Source organism: Tupaia chinensis, unplaced genomic scaffold, assembly GCF_000334495.1.
Source record: "Tupaia chinensis unplaced genomic scaffold, TupChi_1.0 Scaffold142846_1, whole genome shotgun sequence".
In the NCBI taxonomy this organism is placed as follows: domain Eukaryota; kingdom Metazoa; phylum Chordata; class Mammalia; order Scandentia; family Tupaiidae; genus Tupaia; species Tupaia belangeri.
The window spans coordinates 1,952,020-1,967,116 of NW_006202691.1; the positions used below are offsets into that span (position 1 = coordinate 1,952,020).

Here is a 15,097-nt window from a genome sequence, read left to right on the forward strand (position 1 = left end):
TGTCCCTGAATGGGGCTTCCCGGGGGAGCCCCGCGGCCGCCCCGGGAGCCCTGGGCGGGCCGCAGACTCCGCTGGTCCCGGAAGAGGACACCCAGGCCTGGCTGCTGCCCACGGGCCCAGGAGAAGTCACCCCTGGGGCGGAAGGCACCCCGCTGCCCCGGACGGCGCTGTCCGCGCGGCGCTTTGTGGTGCTCCTCATCTTCAGTCTGTACTCGCTGGTGAACGCCTTCCAGTGGATCCAATACAGCATCATCAGCAACGTCTTCGAGGGCTTCTACGGCGTCTCCTTGCTGCACATCGACTGGCTGTCCATGGTGTACATGCTGGCCTACGTGCCCCTCATCTTCCCGGTCACCTGGCTGCTGGACACCAGAGGCCTGCGGCTCACTGCCCTGCTGGGCTCCGGCCTCAACTGCCTGGGTGCCTGGGTCAAGTGTGGCAGTGTCCAGCCGCATCTCTTCTGGGTCACCATGTTGGGCCAGTGCCTCTGCTCCGTGGCCCAGGTATTCATCCTGGGCTTGCCCTCCCGCATCGCCTCGGTGTGGTTTGGGCCCAAGGAGGTGTCCACAGCTTGTGCCACCGCCGTGCTGGGCAATCAGGTAAGGGTTGGAGTGACAGCTGAAAGTCAGATCCTTTAGGACCAGAAGGTCATAGGGCATGAGAACTAACCATATGGCTGGACTCTCAGGAGGCACTTGTCTATAATGAAGGAGAGATGATCAGCATTTCAGTAGCATTGCTAGGTAGAATGGAGTGTGTGTGTGAATTGCAGACTGCTGCTTTTATTGTAATTTAAATATGGATGCTAAGATACTTTATGCAAATTATATTAAGTGTTCATTCAGCTTGAGAGCAATCTTGTTAAAAATTTCCTTCTTTCCTCAGCCTACTGCAAAGAAAAAAAAAAGATAAAAAGATAAAAAAAGGAAAGAAACAAAACCCCAAAACAAAAAAATCTGTACACCAGAAACTTCACCTCTTTCTATAAATATATTGCTATATGTAGCTGTGTAACAAAAATGTTACTTTCTTACTTTAAGTCTAACATCTCTTCCAAAATCACAGTAAGATACATGGGAAATATGTACATAATGAGACTAATTCTATGCACTTATTGCTTTATTTTCTTTCTGGAAAAATACAAAAGAAGGGGTAGCTTGAATTATGCTTGTTATATACCCCCAAATAATTTATGACTGATAGTTTAGTTGGTTGTTCCTGCGTGTTTGGATAGGAGCTTTCTTCTTCATTTTTTGTTGTTTGTTTTTAAGAATTATTTATTTTATTTATCATCATCATTATTATTTAATTTGTTACAGGCACTCACCAGAGAGAGATGGAAAGAGAATGAGAGTGAGAGATAGAAGCAGGGGAAAGCAAGCTGCCAGGTCCAGGATTCAAACCTGCACCTGGCCATGTGGGAATCCAGCACTCCAACCACCACACCACCTGCTGGCCCCAGGAGCTGTTTTCTTAAAGTATTTTACAAAATGATATTCAAGATGAATACTTTGTTGAGCATTACAGAAACAGTATCAGCTCCCCACCTATGAATGATCTATTTTACAAAGAGTAAGCAGATTTCCCTCTAACAGCACACCTCTGAGCCTTCTCCCTAACATTCTCCTTAGCTGTTCTCATGCCTTCCTTGACTTCAGAAGCTGTGCTACTCATGACTCCCACGTATGCCTTGTCAACCTACAGACTATAAAGTGATCATTCATAATATTCAATAGTACTGAGCATTAAAAGCCTGGCAACATTGCATTGTCATTTAGTTTAATATTGTAAAGCAGGAATTATTAGTCTCCCCATCTTATAGATACAGAAACTGAGACATGAAGGCATGAAATTGTTTTCCAAAGGTCTCACAGCTCGTTACTCAATACTCACACCCAAGCCTTTCTGGTTCCTGAATCCTGCTTTGACTACCTATCTATACTGCCAGGTCTCTAACCAGAGGAAAATCTTTTAAAATAGAGGTCAGATTACCTCATTGCTCTACTTTGAACTTGTCAATGACTTCCCATAGTATTTAAAATGTAAGCCCTTTATTCAAATTACAAAGCCTTACATCTTCCTTCGTTCCTTAAGCAGTACTAAGTTTGCACTTGGTTAAGGCCCTTTGCAAATATATTCCTTCTGTCTGGATTGATTTTCTTCCTGAAATCTCATGATTATATTCTTAATGTCGCTCATCTGTCAGTTTAAATTCATTTTATTTTATTTTATTTATTTGTTTATTTGGAGAGGTTTTTGCTATAGGGCGCGTGTGCTCGCCGGACAGACAGAGAGACAGAGAGACAGACAGAAAGCGAGAAATCACCCCCCAGGGAGGATGGCCATGCCGCAGTTCCTTCTCCTTCGTTCTCCTCTCGGGATCTTGGGCACGCACGCACACACACCCGGCCTGAGTTTTAAGCCACTGGGTCCAGGTCGCGAACTGCGGTCATCTACGTGGGAATCCAGCGACATAGCCATTATGCCAACTGCTGGTCCCTTATTTTATTTATTTTAAAATTCATTTTAAATATCATTTAATGGCAGATCTTGATCCCATTTAGAGTTCTCCAGTCTCTCTTATTGCATCATTATACCTTAATTCTCTGGATTTCGTCAACATTTGATTACAGTGGTTGGCAATTCATAGACTCATAAAAATATGTTGAGTAAATGAGAGTTTCAGATTCTCATGGAGACTGGCCAACTGAATATTTCCCCTTGTATATCAAACAGGAACCCATCACGCAAAATTTACCTTGTCTTCTAATCATTTCTCTTTGCCACTACTGTCACTATCTCAGCTTGGGCCTCCTGCAGCTCTCACCTTGAGCTTACTGATTTCCCTATCTGCAGTTCTTGCATAAATAAAGGGAAACTTTTGTTTTTTAATTTTGCCAGAGGATGTATGTGCCCACCAGAGAGCAAGAAATAGAAAAAACATCCCCCCATAGAAATAATCACACTGCAATCTCTTCTCCTCCTTTTGGGATTTTGAGCATGCATATGTATGTACTCTTGTGTGTTTCTCAAGCCACCAGGTCTGGGATCGAACTACATGGTCAACCATGTGGAATCCAGCTGCCTTAACCACCAGGCCATGGGTTGGCCCCAGTGTGGTCTTTCTGAGGTGCAAATCTGCCCTGGGAACCGTTGCTTCTTGCAGTGGCTTCCCTTGTCCTCAGAATAAAATTCAAATTCTCTAGTGGGACACATGAGACCCTTTCCTTTTGCCTCCTGCCAATGCTTCAACTTCACCTGTTTTCACACCCCAAGTTCCCCATATAACATTCTCTGTTCTGAACTGAACTGAACTGTATATGCTTAAGAGTTTCTCACAAGGTCATGCTCTCTCCTTCCTGACTTTTGTACATATTGTCCCCTTGGCTTGGAACACCTCCTTCACAGGCTAATTCCAATTTGTTATTCAGATCTTTGATCTTCCAGAAATTTCTGGTCCTCAATTCTCAGCTTTATTGAAGCCTTTCTTGGGGTCTTTTTCCTCATGTCCACCCCCCAAAAAATCATATCACCTGCCATGGATTTTATTTCTTTTGTTGTGATTTTCACTTTTGGCTTTATCTTTTTGCAGTGAAACTCACGTAACATAAAATGAACTGTTTCAAGTGTACAATCGAGTGGCAATTAGTGCATTCACAATGTTGTAAAAACATTTTCATCCACCACCAGAGAAGGCCCAATGTCACTAAGCATAACTTACTTCTCATTCTCCCCATCCCTTTAGCTCCGAGTAATACTAATCTGCTGTCTTTCTCTCAGGATTTACCTATTTTGGATATTTTATACAAATGAAATCATACTGTAAGTGACCCTTTTTTTCTGGCTTCTGTCACTTAGTATGTTTTCAGAATTGATCGATATTGTAACACTGTGGGAGTATTTCATTCATTTTTATAGCCAAATACTATTTTATGTAAGAATAGCCCACATTTTGTTTCTCTTCTCTTCTATTGATGGACATTGGGTTATTTCCACATTTTGGATATTGCGAGTAGGACTGCTGTGGACATTTATGTACAATTATTTGTTTTCAGACTTTTGGATACATACCTTAGAGTAGAGATTATACTATTGGGTTGTCTGAAATGTCATGACACATTTTAGCAAAGAAAAATATGTCATGACTTTTCCAATGACCCAATAGGTCATATGGAAAATTCTATGTTAAACTTCTTAAGGAATTATCAAACTGTTGTTCATAATAGCCATACCATTTTATAATCCCACCAGCAGTGTATAAGAGTTCTAATTTCTCCACATCTTTGCCAACACGTTGTTTTGCATTGTTTTTATTCTTTTATAGCCATCCTAATGGATGTGAAGTGGTATCTCACTTCTCAAATGACTAATCATATTGAGCATTTTATTCATATGCTTGTTGGCTATTTAAGAGAAATGTCTATTCTGTTCAAGTCTTTTGCCTATTTTTTAATTGGAATGTTTGCCTTTAAAAAAATAATTATTTATTTTTAATTATTTCTTCTTTTTTTTTTCATTTGATCAGAGAGAGATAGAGATATATAGAGAGAGGAAGTGAGACAGAAAGCCACCAGGTCTGGGACTAAACCACCATGCCACCTGCTGGTCCCCGGAATATTTATCTTTTGGTTGAGTTATAAGAATTCTTTATCAGATATATGATTTACAAATATTTTCTCCCATTCTGTGGGCTGTTTTACCATATTTTATATATTCTCTCCCTCCCCCCATTTATTGGTGATAGTGTGCATGTGCATTCATGTGTGAGTGTGAGAAAGAGGCAGCACACTACACAGGGTCTGGCCGCGACATAATCTCCTTCTTCCAGTTCTCCAGCCCATTGGATTTTAGGTGCTCACACGTACCTGGATCGTTTCATGTCAACCAGCTCAGGGATTCAAACTGGTCACCATGTGCAATCTGGTTTCCCAAGAATACATTACTGCTATGTTATATAACCAGCTCTTTAATATCCCAAGAGTGCATTACTGCTATGTTATATAACCAGCTCTTTATTTTGCATATTATTATTCCTGTCTTTAATTGCAAGCATCTAATGGGCAATGACCATATTTTACACAACTTGTGGCATCACGACTCAGATAGTAGGGACTTAGTAAATGTTAAATACAAAAGAAATTTGTGAACAGCTTCCCTTTAACAACACAATAGTAGCAAAGACATCAGATCATAGTATGTTAAAATGTACAAATTACCTTTGCAAACACTGATGGTCTTTATATTTATTAATTGTCAACATTGACTTCTTTCCTCTAATGATAATAGCTGTTAACAAGATGATTTATTTTACAGCTTGGAACTGCAGTTGGTTTTTTGCTACCACCAGTTTTAGTGCCGAACACACAGAATAACACAAATCTCCTGGCTTGTAATATCAGCACCATGTTTTATGGAACATCAGCTGTTGCCACACTTTTATTTATTTTAACAGCTATTGGTGAGTATTTTCCTTGAGTCTTAGATAAATGCATGACATAAATACAAAAATAACTAACCCTGAAAATTTGTACGGATAATATCTCATATACCATTTGCATGTTTCACTCTTGCCACAGACTATCTTATTCAGGTAATGAATACTGTCACCCCAGGATGTGTCTGCCATGTCTCTTTTAGTATTTTAAAGGACTGAAGACTTAATTCATCTCACTTATTTTCGTGCTAACTTTTCTTCTTGATAATTGTTGGTTTCGAACATGTTATCCTCTTCCCATAGTCATCTACAAATCTGCATCTTATGCCTACATAGCCAGGAACAAGTTCTCATCATGCTTTGAGATGATGCAGATAGACTATAATCTGCCTTTTAATGATAAATCCTCCCATGGATCCCCAATTTAACAACTAGCTGGATCTGAAGATGTTGACCACTGAATGATCCTGAGCAGCATAGCTGTTGAGCAGAATTTCAAACTGGCAACTATGTCTGCTTGTTAGGCCATTCCAGCAAAGCATGACTGCCACCATTTGTCACTGGGTCCTCTCACCTGAGCCTGTCTCTTGAAGCAGACAGTCACGCTCAGCTGCAAGCAGCCATCACCAGTTTGGAAGAAGCTTTAGGAAGGTCTGCTTTTTAAGTTTACTTTGAATGGAAAACAATTTTGGTTTCAGGAAAAATGATAGGTAAGGTTTATTTCCATACCTATCAATACTACAGCTACTAACATAACTGTAATATTTTCCTCTAAGCATTCAATCTAATGTAAACTGATTTGAAAAGGAAAGGAACTATAAAGCTGACAGGCCTTCTTTTAAACATTACAGTTTATAGTTAACTGCATTATAGCTGGAGTTTTTAGATTTCTTTTTTTTTTTTTTGAGAGATTTTTGCTATAGGGTGTGTACACTCACCAGAAAGACAGAGTCAGAAAGAGAGAAATCACCCTACGGGGGAGGATGGCCATGCCACAATCTCTTCTCCATTCTCCTCTCGGGATCTTGGGTACGCACACACATGCGCCTGGCATGAGTTTAAGCCACCAGGTCCAGGATTCGAACCACAATTGGCTACATGGGAGTTCAGCGACATAGCCATTATGCCAACTGCTGGTCCCTGGAGTTTTTAGGGTTTTATACTAGTTTTTACCATGGGTATAATACTAGGTTGTCAGGAAAGTCATGACATGTTTTTCTTTTCTTTTTTTTTTGGAGAGGTTTTTGCTATAGGGCATGTGCGCTCGCCAGACAGACAGAGAGAGACAGAGAGACAGAAAGCGAGAAATCACCCCCCAGTGGGGATGGCCATGCCGCAATCCCTTCTCCTCCATTCTCCTCTCAGGATCTTGGGCACGCACGCACACGCGCCCAGCGTGAGTTTAAGCCACTGGGTCCGGGACTAGAACTGTGGTCGACTACGTGGGAGTCCAGCAACATAGCCGTTACGCCAACTGCTGGTCCCAATGACATGTTTTTCTATGCAAAAATACATCATCACTTTCCAGACAACCCAATAGTAGTAAAACATTCATATTTTATGATCTCCAGATAGGGAATCTTTGATTTTCAAAGAAATATATGCTGAAGACTAGAGTGTTTCACTAAAGACCTATGCAGATGGATAGGATCTAGGAATAGGAAATTAGCTCATATATTTAATTTCTCTTATGACTGAACAAATGTTCTCTAGAAAGCATAAAACTATTCTGGTTTGTTTGTCCTCTTATGGTTGTTTCTTATGTTTCCAGCTAGAAAGTGGCGTATTTATGGTGCACAGACTCCTGAAAAATACAAGTTATTCCTGTGCTATTTTAGCATTTTAACAAAGTTTGTTCAAGAAATCTGTATTTTAAAAAATTCTTAAGTCTAATTTCTTTTTTTTTTTTTTTTTATAGACCACAGATTAGTTTATTTTTAACACCCATCATGCCATGAATTCATAGGGAATAGGTTCCAGTAGCTCAGGCTCCTTTCCATTGGTTCTCACAAAGTGTGCTTCTCTGGGTGGAGCAGGCTGGCGCTTTAGTTGAACCCAGGTACCTTTCTCTTTGGCTTCTTTCTTTTTCTGGTCATTTTCCTTCCCACGTTTTAGGAAGCTATCTCTGCTCTTAGAATGTTTAATATGCTCAATACGCACATTAATTCTCTTGGCAAGAATCTTGCCCTTAACTTGTTGGTTCACAACAATGCCAACAGCATGCTGGGTAACATTGTAGACTCTTCCAGTTTTGCCATGGTAACATTTGTGGGGCATTCCTTTTTGAACAGTACCCATTCCCTTAATGTCTACAGTATCACCTTTCTTGTAGATTTGCATATATGTCCCCAAAGGAACAACTCCATGTTTTCTAAGAGGCCTAGAGAACATATATGTGTTTGTCATTTTGGTTAATTACTGGAAGATGGTGGTTCCGGCCAAAAGGCTTAAGTCTAATTTCTGATCTCTGCATTTTATTTGCTATTTGAAATAGCATAAATGATCTTCCATTACCAATTTTACACTTTCGAAAGTGTAAAATTGTCTTTTCTTTGATTACTTATGTGGCTTCACTCAAATTCTGATTTCCCTTTTACATATATATAAATACATATAAAATTGTGAACCTGTGCCACCACAGCTGGCCTTTTTTCTGTTTTTAAAAATCATCATCCATTGCTTGTCTCTTTTGGAAGAAGTGAGCAAGTAATAGATTATATATAAAATTTCTATAGGTAAGAAATTATATGTGGAATAGCTTATATATAAAATATCTGTAGGTAAGGGAACCAGCAGTTAGCGTAATGGCTAGGTTGCTGGATTCCCACATAGTCGACCGCAGTTCATGTCCCGGACCCAGTGGCTTAAAACTTACGCCGGGTGCGTGTGCGTGCGTGCCCAAGATCCCGGGAGGAGAACGGAGGAGAAGGGATTGTGGCGTGGCCATCCCCCTGGGGGATGATTTCTCACTTTCTGTCTTTGTATCTCTCTCTGTCTTTCTGGCGAGCACATGCGCGCTATAGCAAAAACCTCTCCAAAATAATAATAATAATAATAATAATTTAAAAATAATAATTCTTTAAAAAGAATTTGAGTAAATCTTATTTGTCTGAGGTCACAGAAGGTAAACACTGAAGGTCAAATATAAGCCTAGGCAGTCTAACATCATTCTATAAAATGTTAATATAAAAAGTTATTTTAATTTTTACCTAGCCTTAGTTTTTGTTCTAATTCAAAATTCCTCTCATGTAACTGGTGATAATGTTATATTTCAAAGCTGTTCTTATGTGACAGATCAGTAAACTATATTATTAACTTAAATGTGTCCATTAAAATTCATTCCTGATTCAGTAAAATAAGTGAATCACAAAAAACAAGATTCATTTAAATAAAAACATTTAATGTTAATATACTTAGCACAGGAGTGTGTAATGTCTATGCATACTTTTACTTTTGATTCTTATATTTTAGTTATCTACAATATATCTAGGCTGTAAACTTTTTTTTTTTTTTTTTAGAGATTTTCACTGTAGGGCGCGTGCGCTCGCCAGACAGACAGAGACATAGAGACAGAAAGCGAGAAATCACCCCCCAGGGGGGATGGTCACGCCGCAATCCCTTCTCCTCCATTCTCCTCTCGGGATCTTGGGCACGCACGCACACGTGCCCGGCGTGAGTTTTAAGCCACCGGGTCCGGGACGCGAACCGCGGTCGACTACGTGGGAGTCCAGCGACATAGCCATTACGCTAACTGCTGGTTCCTAGGCTGTAAACTTTGAGTAGAAATACATTTTACCCAGAATTTCAGTCTCCTAAGGCTAAGTTTCTGATTTTTTAAAACAAATAAGCAATATATTTTGTGTAACACTCAGAAAATAATTTTTTTACATATATTATGTAATGCTTATAACAACTTGTTATTAATAGTTCTGTTTTATGGGTGAGAAAGATAAAACCAAGAGGTGGGAATTCACTTCTTTAAAGTCATCCAGTGAGATAAGGCAGAGCTAGGATTCAAGCCTATGTATTTTTTATTTTAACAGTAAGGCAGTATCTGTGATATCTACTTGACTCACACAAGGACAAATAATGAAGTCAAAAGATAATGTTATAATCTGATTGCAAAAGTACAAGGGCCCTAAACAGCAGTAGATTATCTTGGGAGGAAAGTTCGAATGTGGCACCAGGAATCCTTTGGGTACTTAATATGCTGAAAGCCAAAGATGGAGCATAACCTCTTCAATATTTTATGGGTAGAAGTTTTTGGTGAGGAAAAGAACAGATAGGAACAGGTTATTGATTTTCAGTTTCAAGGGACAAAGAAAAAGCCAGGTTCATCTTTTGAAAGTAGCAATCCAGGAGCCAGCAACTAGTGTGGTGGTTAAGGTGCTGGACGCCCGCATAGCCAACCACTATCGAATCCTGGACCCAGCAACTCGAAAATCATGCTTGGTACATGTGTGTGCATGCCCAAAGTCATGAGAGGAGACTAGAGGAGAAGGGATTATGGCATGGCCATGCTCTCTTAGAGGGGGTGATTTCTCACTTTCCCTCTCTTTGTCTCTCTCCAGAAAGCGCAGGCGCCCTAAGGGAAAAACTTAAAAAAAGTAGAGAAGAGAGTAGTAGTTCATTGGAAACAAGGTCATAGACCAGTAGCTTTTTTTTTTTTTTTTAAGTCTGAGTTTACTAAGGCATGTAGCCAGTAGAACAGACTTGATTTTGTCAAAAGATTGTTTAACCACCTGAAACTAAAAGGTAACATTTGTATTCAGAAAATAAATCTACTGGAGTTAAAGATTGGTAAGAAATGTTTCTGTTTTTGCATTTGAATTTAGATTTGGGCCATTTAGATTTATTTTACAGTGGTAAATAAGAATAAGAACTTAAGTGAAAGATTTTAGACTCAATAAATACTCCTGACTACTTCATAAACATAGTTTTTCCATTCTGAAACATTGTTTTACTATGGTGTGAGTTCTGTATTATCCACCTTAATACTAAGTGGTATCTCCTTTCTAACTAGGATACAAAGAGACTTTAAGGAAAAGCAGCGGACATCCTAACAGTGTAAAGATCAGACAGGGTGAAAGGAAGAAAAGGAGTTACAACTTTAACATTTTCTATCAGTGCTCCAATGTAAGGATGTTAAAAAGTAAATATTTATGAACTACAGCGCATTTTAAATTAGTAGTGAAATTTGTAAAAATAGAGTATGTTTTAGTTTGGTAAGTTTGAGTCCTGTCAAAATGTTTTGTCAGCAAAGAACTTTAACATTTTAAATTTTGAGTAACAAACAGAAGAATGAGAGAATTATAGTATTTCATGGAAGTCGTAAGGTTCACTTCTTTCCCCAGTGACTCAAATCTGGTTGGCTATTGATAGCATTTTAAAGTTTTGTGTTTAATACAGATTCTCAGGTTCATTCTGGAAGTTATGATTCATTGAGTCTTAGCTAGAATCTCAAAATCTGTATTATTTTTAAATTTCCGAATGATTCCAGTTGTCAGACAGTCCCAAGAGATCTAACCCACCTTCTTTTTTCTTTAAGTCTTAATTACATTAAAAAGTTAATTAATGTATAATGTATATATTTGTGCGATTTGATGTGTTTTTTCAGTATAAGAATATAATATGTGATGATTAAATCAGTGTGATTAGTAGAACTATTCACTGTTACTTTATGTTGGGGACATTCAAAATCCTCTTTCCTAGTTACTTTGAGATATGTAGTAAGGAGTTCATTCTATTCTTTCTACAGCATTTTATAACACTAGAAAGTGTTCCTCTTATTAATCTGTAATTTTGGTTCCATTAATCAACATCCCTCTATTCCCCCATCCCAACCCACTTTTCTTTTTCTTTCCTTTTCCTTTCTTTCCTTTTTTCTTTTCTTTTCCTTTCCTTTCCCTTTCTTTCTTTCTTTTTCTTTTATGGCACACATACACACACCCAGTCTTATTTTCAAGCCACCAGGTCTGGGACTCTGACACACATCCAGCCATGTGGATCTAGTCACCCCAACCTCCATGCCACCTGCTGGCCCCCAACCCACTTTCAAACTACAACACAGACCTTCTTTATTGGAAGAAAGAAATAGCCAGTATTAAGAAAAGAAATTCTACTCTAAAAAATATTATTTTTTGTGAATCTACTCTTTTTTAATTTACTCTCTTTCATTGATTCTAAGGTGTACTTTTTTCATGAAATCTCTGAAATTGAGATGCTGTTAGTAATCAATGAAATCTAATATTTGTGGTAATCAAGACATGGTTATGTAAAAATCTATTAATTCCTGGCGAGGTTACTGAGTGCAAAGCACCAAATATCTTAGAGTCAGTGAAATATAAGGGACTTCCAAAAGTGAAAGAATGGCCAGCTTGTGGCCCCGTGGTTAAAGAGAGCTGAATCTCACATGTTTGAGTCCCAGACCCAGCAGCTTGTAAAATTTGTCAGCGGGGTGTATGTGTGTGTGTGTGCTCAAAATCCCAAAAAGAGGGAGAAATGGAGGAGAAGAGATTATGGCATGACCATGCTCCATTGGAGGGGTGCCTTTTCCTCCCTTTTGCTCTCTCTCTGTCTGGCAAGTATATGAGTCCTCTGGCAAAAAAAAAAATTAAGTGAAAAATATGAAATTAAAGTACAAGTCTGGTTAGTGCAAAAGAATGTCAAATCCATGCATACTTTTCTCATAATATGCACTTTCCATTTTGTGAGGACCTCCATTTTCCTTCTAAAATTTTTGAGTCAATATTTAAGAATTTTGAGAGGACTAGCAGATGATATAATGGCTATGTCGCTGGCCTCCCATGTAGTCAACCACAGTTCAAGTCCCAGACCTGGTGGCTTAAACTCATGCTGGGCACATGTGCGTGCGTGCCCAAGATCCTGAGAGGAAAATGGAAGAGAAGAGATTGAGGTGTGGCCATCTCCCCTGGGGGGTGATTTCTCGCTTTCTGTGTGTGTCTCTCTCTCTGTGTTTTCTGGCGAGCACACGCACCCTATAGCAAAAAACCTCTCAAAAAAAAAATTAAGAATTTTGAATCAATACAAAGATTAGGTGTTAAATTTCAACATACCAAATTTTAACAGTTTAACTCTTCTATCAATTCATCTCAATTTCTCCTTAGCCTAATTCTATTGAAGTCTTTACCCAGCCGTCCATTATGGGGAGCCACAGTTCCTTCTCTGCCCTGCAGAGAGGTGGTCTCCAGATGTCTGAGGAGGCCGAGAAATCTCTAACTAGAAATGGACGATGCTAAAACTTACCGTGTCAGACACCCTCTGCCACCCTTGTGTGAGTCTCTTAGCTCTACCTGTCCTCTACGTGTAGCACCAGCGAGTGAGCAAGGAAGACCCAGCTCTGCTCGTATAATTCACCCCGACCTTTTCAGCTCCAGAGGTGCAACTAGAGCAGGTGATAAGCTTGACATCCAATTTCCGAAGAAAATAGTTACTAACTCAGAAAAGCTCTCTAAAAGTTCCATAGGATATTGGCATGCTCACATCTGATGTTAACCTCTAATTACAAATTGAACCAAATTTAAAAACAGAATTATTGAATACTTGGAGTGAAATTCATCTTCCTTAACTAATAATGAAATAATTGGTAGGCAAGGTTGTGGCTTATTATCGATGGTTTTTCAACTCACTTACATGAACTGGACAAATCAGAGGGCTGAGAAGATAATGCCAAATTATGCTTCACTTAGAAATCAGTAAAAGTGGGGCCAGCAGGTGGTGTGGTGGTTAAGAATTCTGGACTCCCACCTGGTCAACCGTAGTTGAGTCCCAGACCTGGTGGCTCACTGTCTCACTTTCCCTGTCTGTCTCTCTCTCTCTGTCTTTCTTTCTCTCATTTTATCCCTCTCTGGTCAAACTTAAATAATTACTTATTAAAGTTAAATAAAATGATTCTTTAAAAAAAAAAAACAGTAAAAATGAAAGCCCTCACTATAAAAGCTTTTCATTACCTCTTTAAACTTAAATGGAATTCTTTCTTCTCACTAAAAATATATAATTAAATATATAATAAAATATATTATTAATTATATATCACATATATTAATAACAACATATTACTTATTAATTATAAATAATCATGTTCATGTGTGTTCCCAGCATTCAAAGAGAAACCTAAATATCCACCAAGTCAGGCTCAAGCAATTCTTCAAAACAGCTCCCCCGAAGAGTACTCCTATAAGAAATCAATAAGGAACCTATTTAAAAACATTCCGTTTGTCCTTCTGTTGATCACTTACGGTAAGTCATTTCCTTGTACGTTCTTTGATGTTGGTATAAACCTTTGAGCATTGTGGGTCCTTTTCAGTTAACCTGTGGTTCAAACGTTAATGAGATTTGCTTGTGAACTCTATAAAAATAACTGTAGCATAGTCACAAACTTAAATTTTAAACTAAAAGCAAAAAAGGTCAGGGTAGACCTCCTTTAAAATTTGAAAATTTAAAAAAAAAAAACAGTAGATCTAGGGCCAACTTGGAGGTCTTGTGGATCCCCATGGCCAACCGCAGTTTAAATCCCAGACCCAGTACAAAGAAAAACATGCTGGATGCATGTGCATGCGTGTTCCAAATCCCAAAGGATGGAGAGAGAGAAGGGAGTGCGGCATGGCCAAGCCTTACTGGGGAAGGTTGCTTTCTCCCTCTCCTTTGCTCTCTCGCTGTCTCTGTGGCACCCTCTGGCAATTAAAAATAAGGAAATAATTAATTAAATGCAAGATAGTAGTTTGTTTTTGTTTTTATTTGCTAGAGGGTGCATGTGCTTGTCAGAGAGAAACAGGAGAAAGTGAGAAAGCACCCACCATGGGGAGTAATCACATTACAGTCTTTTCTCCATTTCCCCCTCCTGTTGGGATTCGGGGCACATACACATATGCCCCCCATGTTTTTCAGGTCATCAGGTCCCAGTCTCAACTGTGCAGTGGGCCTGTGGGTTCCAGCCATCTTCATACCATGCTACCAGCTGGCCCATAAATCAAATAGCTCTTTAATAGAAAAATGCTGTGTTCTTTGTAAGTTCTTACAGAGTGTTTTAGGCCCATTATGGACTGGAGCTATGACTGGCGTAAATGTGTGGGGCATGCTGTTCACGTTTCCTTTGACCCTGTGCAAGCTGACATTTACTTTGACTACTCAATCAAAATTAGACGTGCTGGGTGCATGTACATGTGCACGTGTGTGTGCCCAAAATCTGGAGAAGAGAATGGAGGAGAACGGATTGCAGTGTGGCCATCCCACCTCCCCCGGGGGGGGGGGGTGTGATTTCTTGTTTTCTGTCTGTCTCTCTGGCAAGTGCACATGCCCTATAGCAAAAATCTCTGTTAAAAAAATGTTTTTTAACGTGACTTACACAGTAGTGGACCAAAGAGGAACATTAACCCAGTAGCTGAGGAAAACGTACTTGACAGAATTCAATACCCATTGATTTGAGAGTCTTATGAACTGTTAAGAAAATAAACTTTGTGACCAGGAGGATAAAGTTAGTCTACGAGAAGCCCAGAACAAACATCACCCTAAAGGTAAAACCTCAGTACCGTTCGCTTTAAGAATCAACAAGAACCACCCCTGGTCACCACTGCCAGTCAGCATCCAACTGGAAGTCCTCGCTGACTCAGTAATACAAGAAAAAGAAATGGAAGGTCTAGGAAA

At 39.3% G+C, this 15,097-nt stretch overlaps 1 protein-coding gene across 1 annotated transcript in view; it reads left to right on the plus strand.

Moving 5' to 3' along the window:
* FLVCR1 (FLVCR choline and heme transporter 1) overlaps window positions 1-15,097 on the plus strand; it is a gene marked incomplete in the record, with an annotated part of 31,447 nt that overhangs the window by 355 nt on the left and 15,995 nt on the right. Inside the window, 3 exon segments of the mRNA XM_014582212.2 lie at window positions 1-599; window positions 5,314-5,458; window positions 13,553-13,693. Coding sequence (XP_014437698.1) covers window positions 1-599; window positions 5,314-5,458; window positions 13,553-13,693 — 885 coding nt within the window.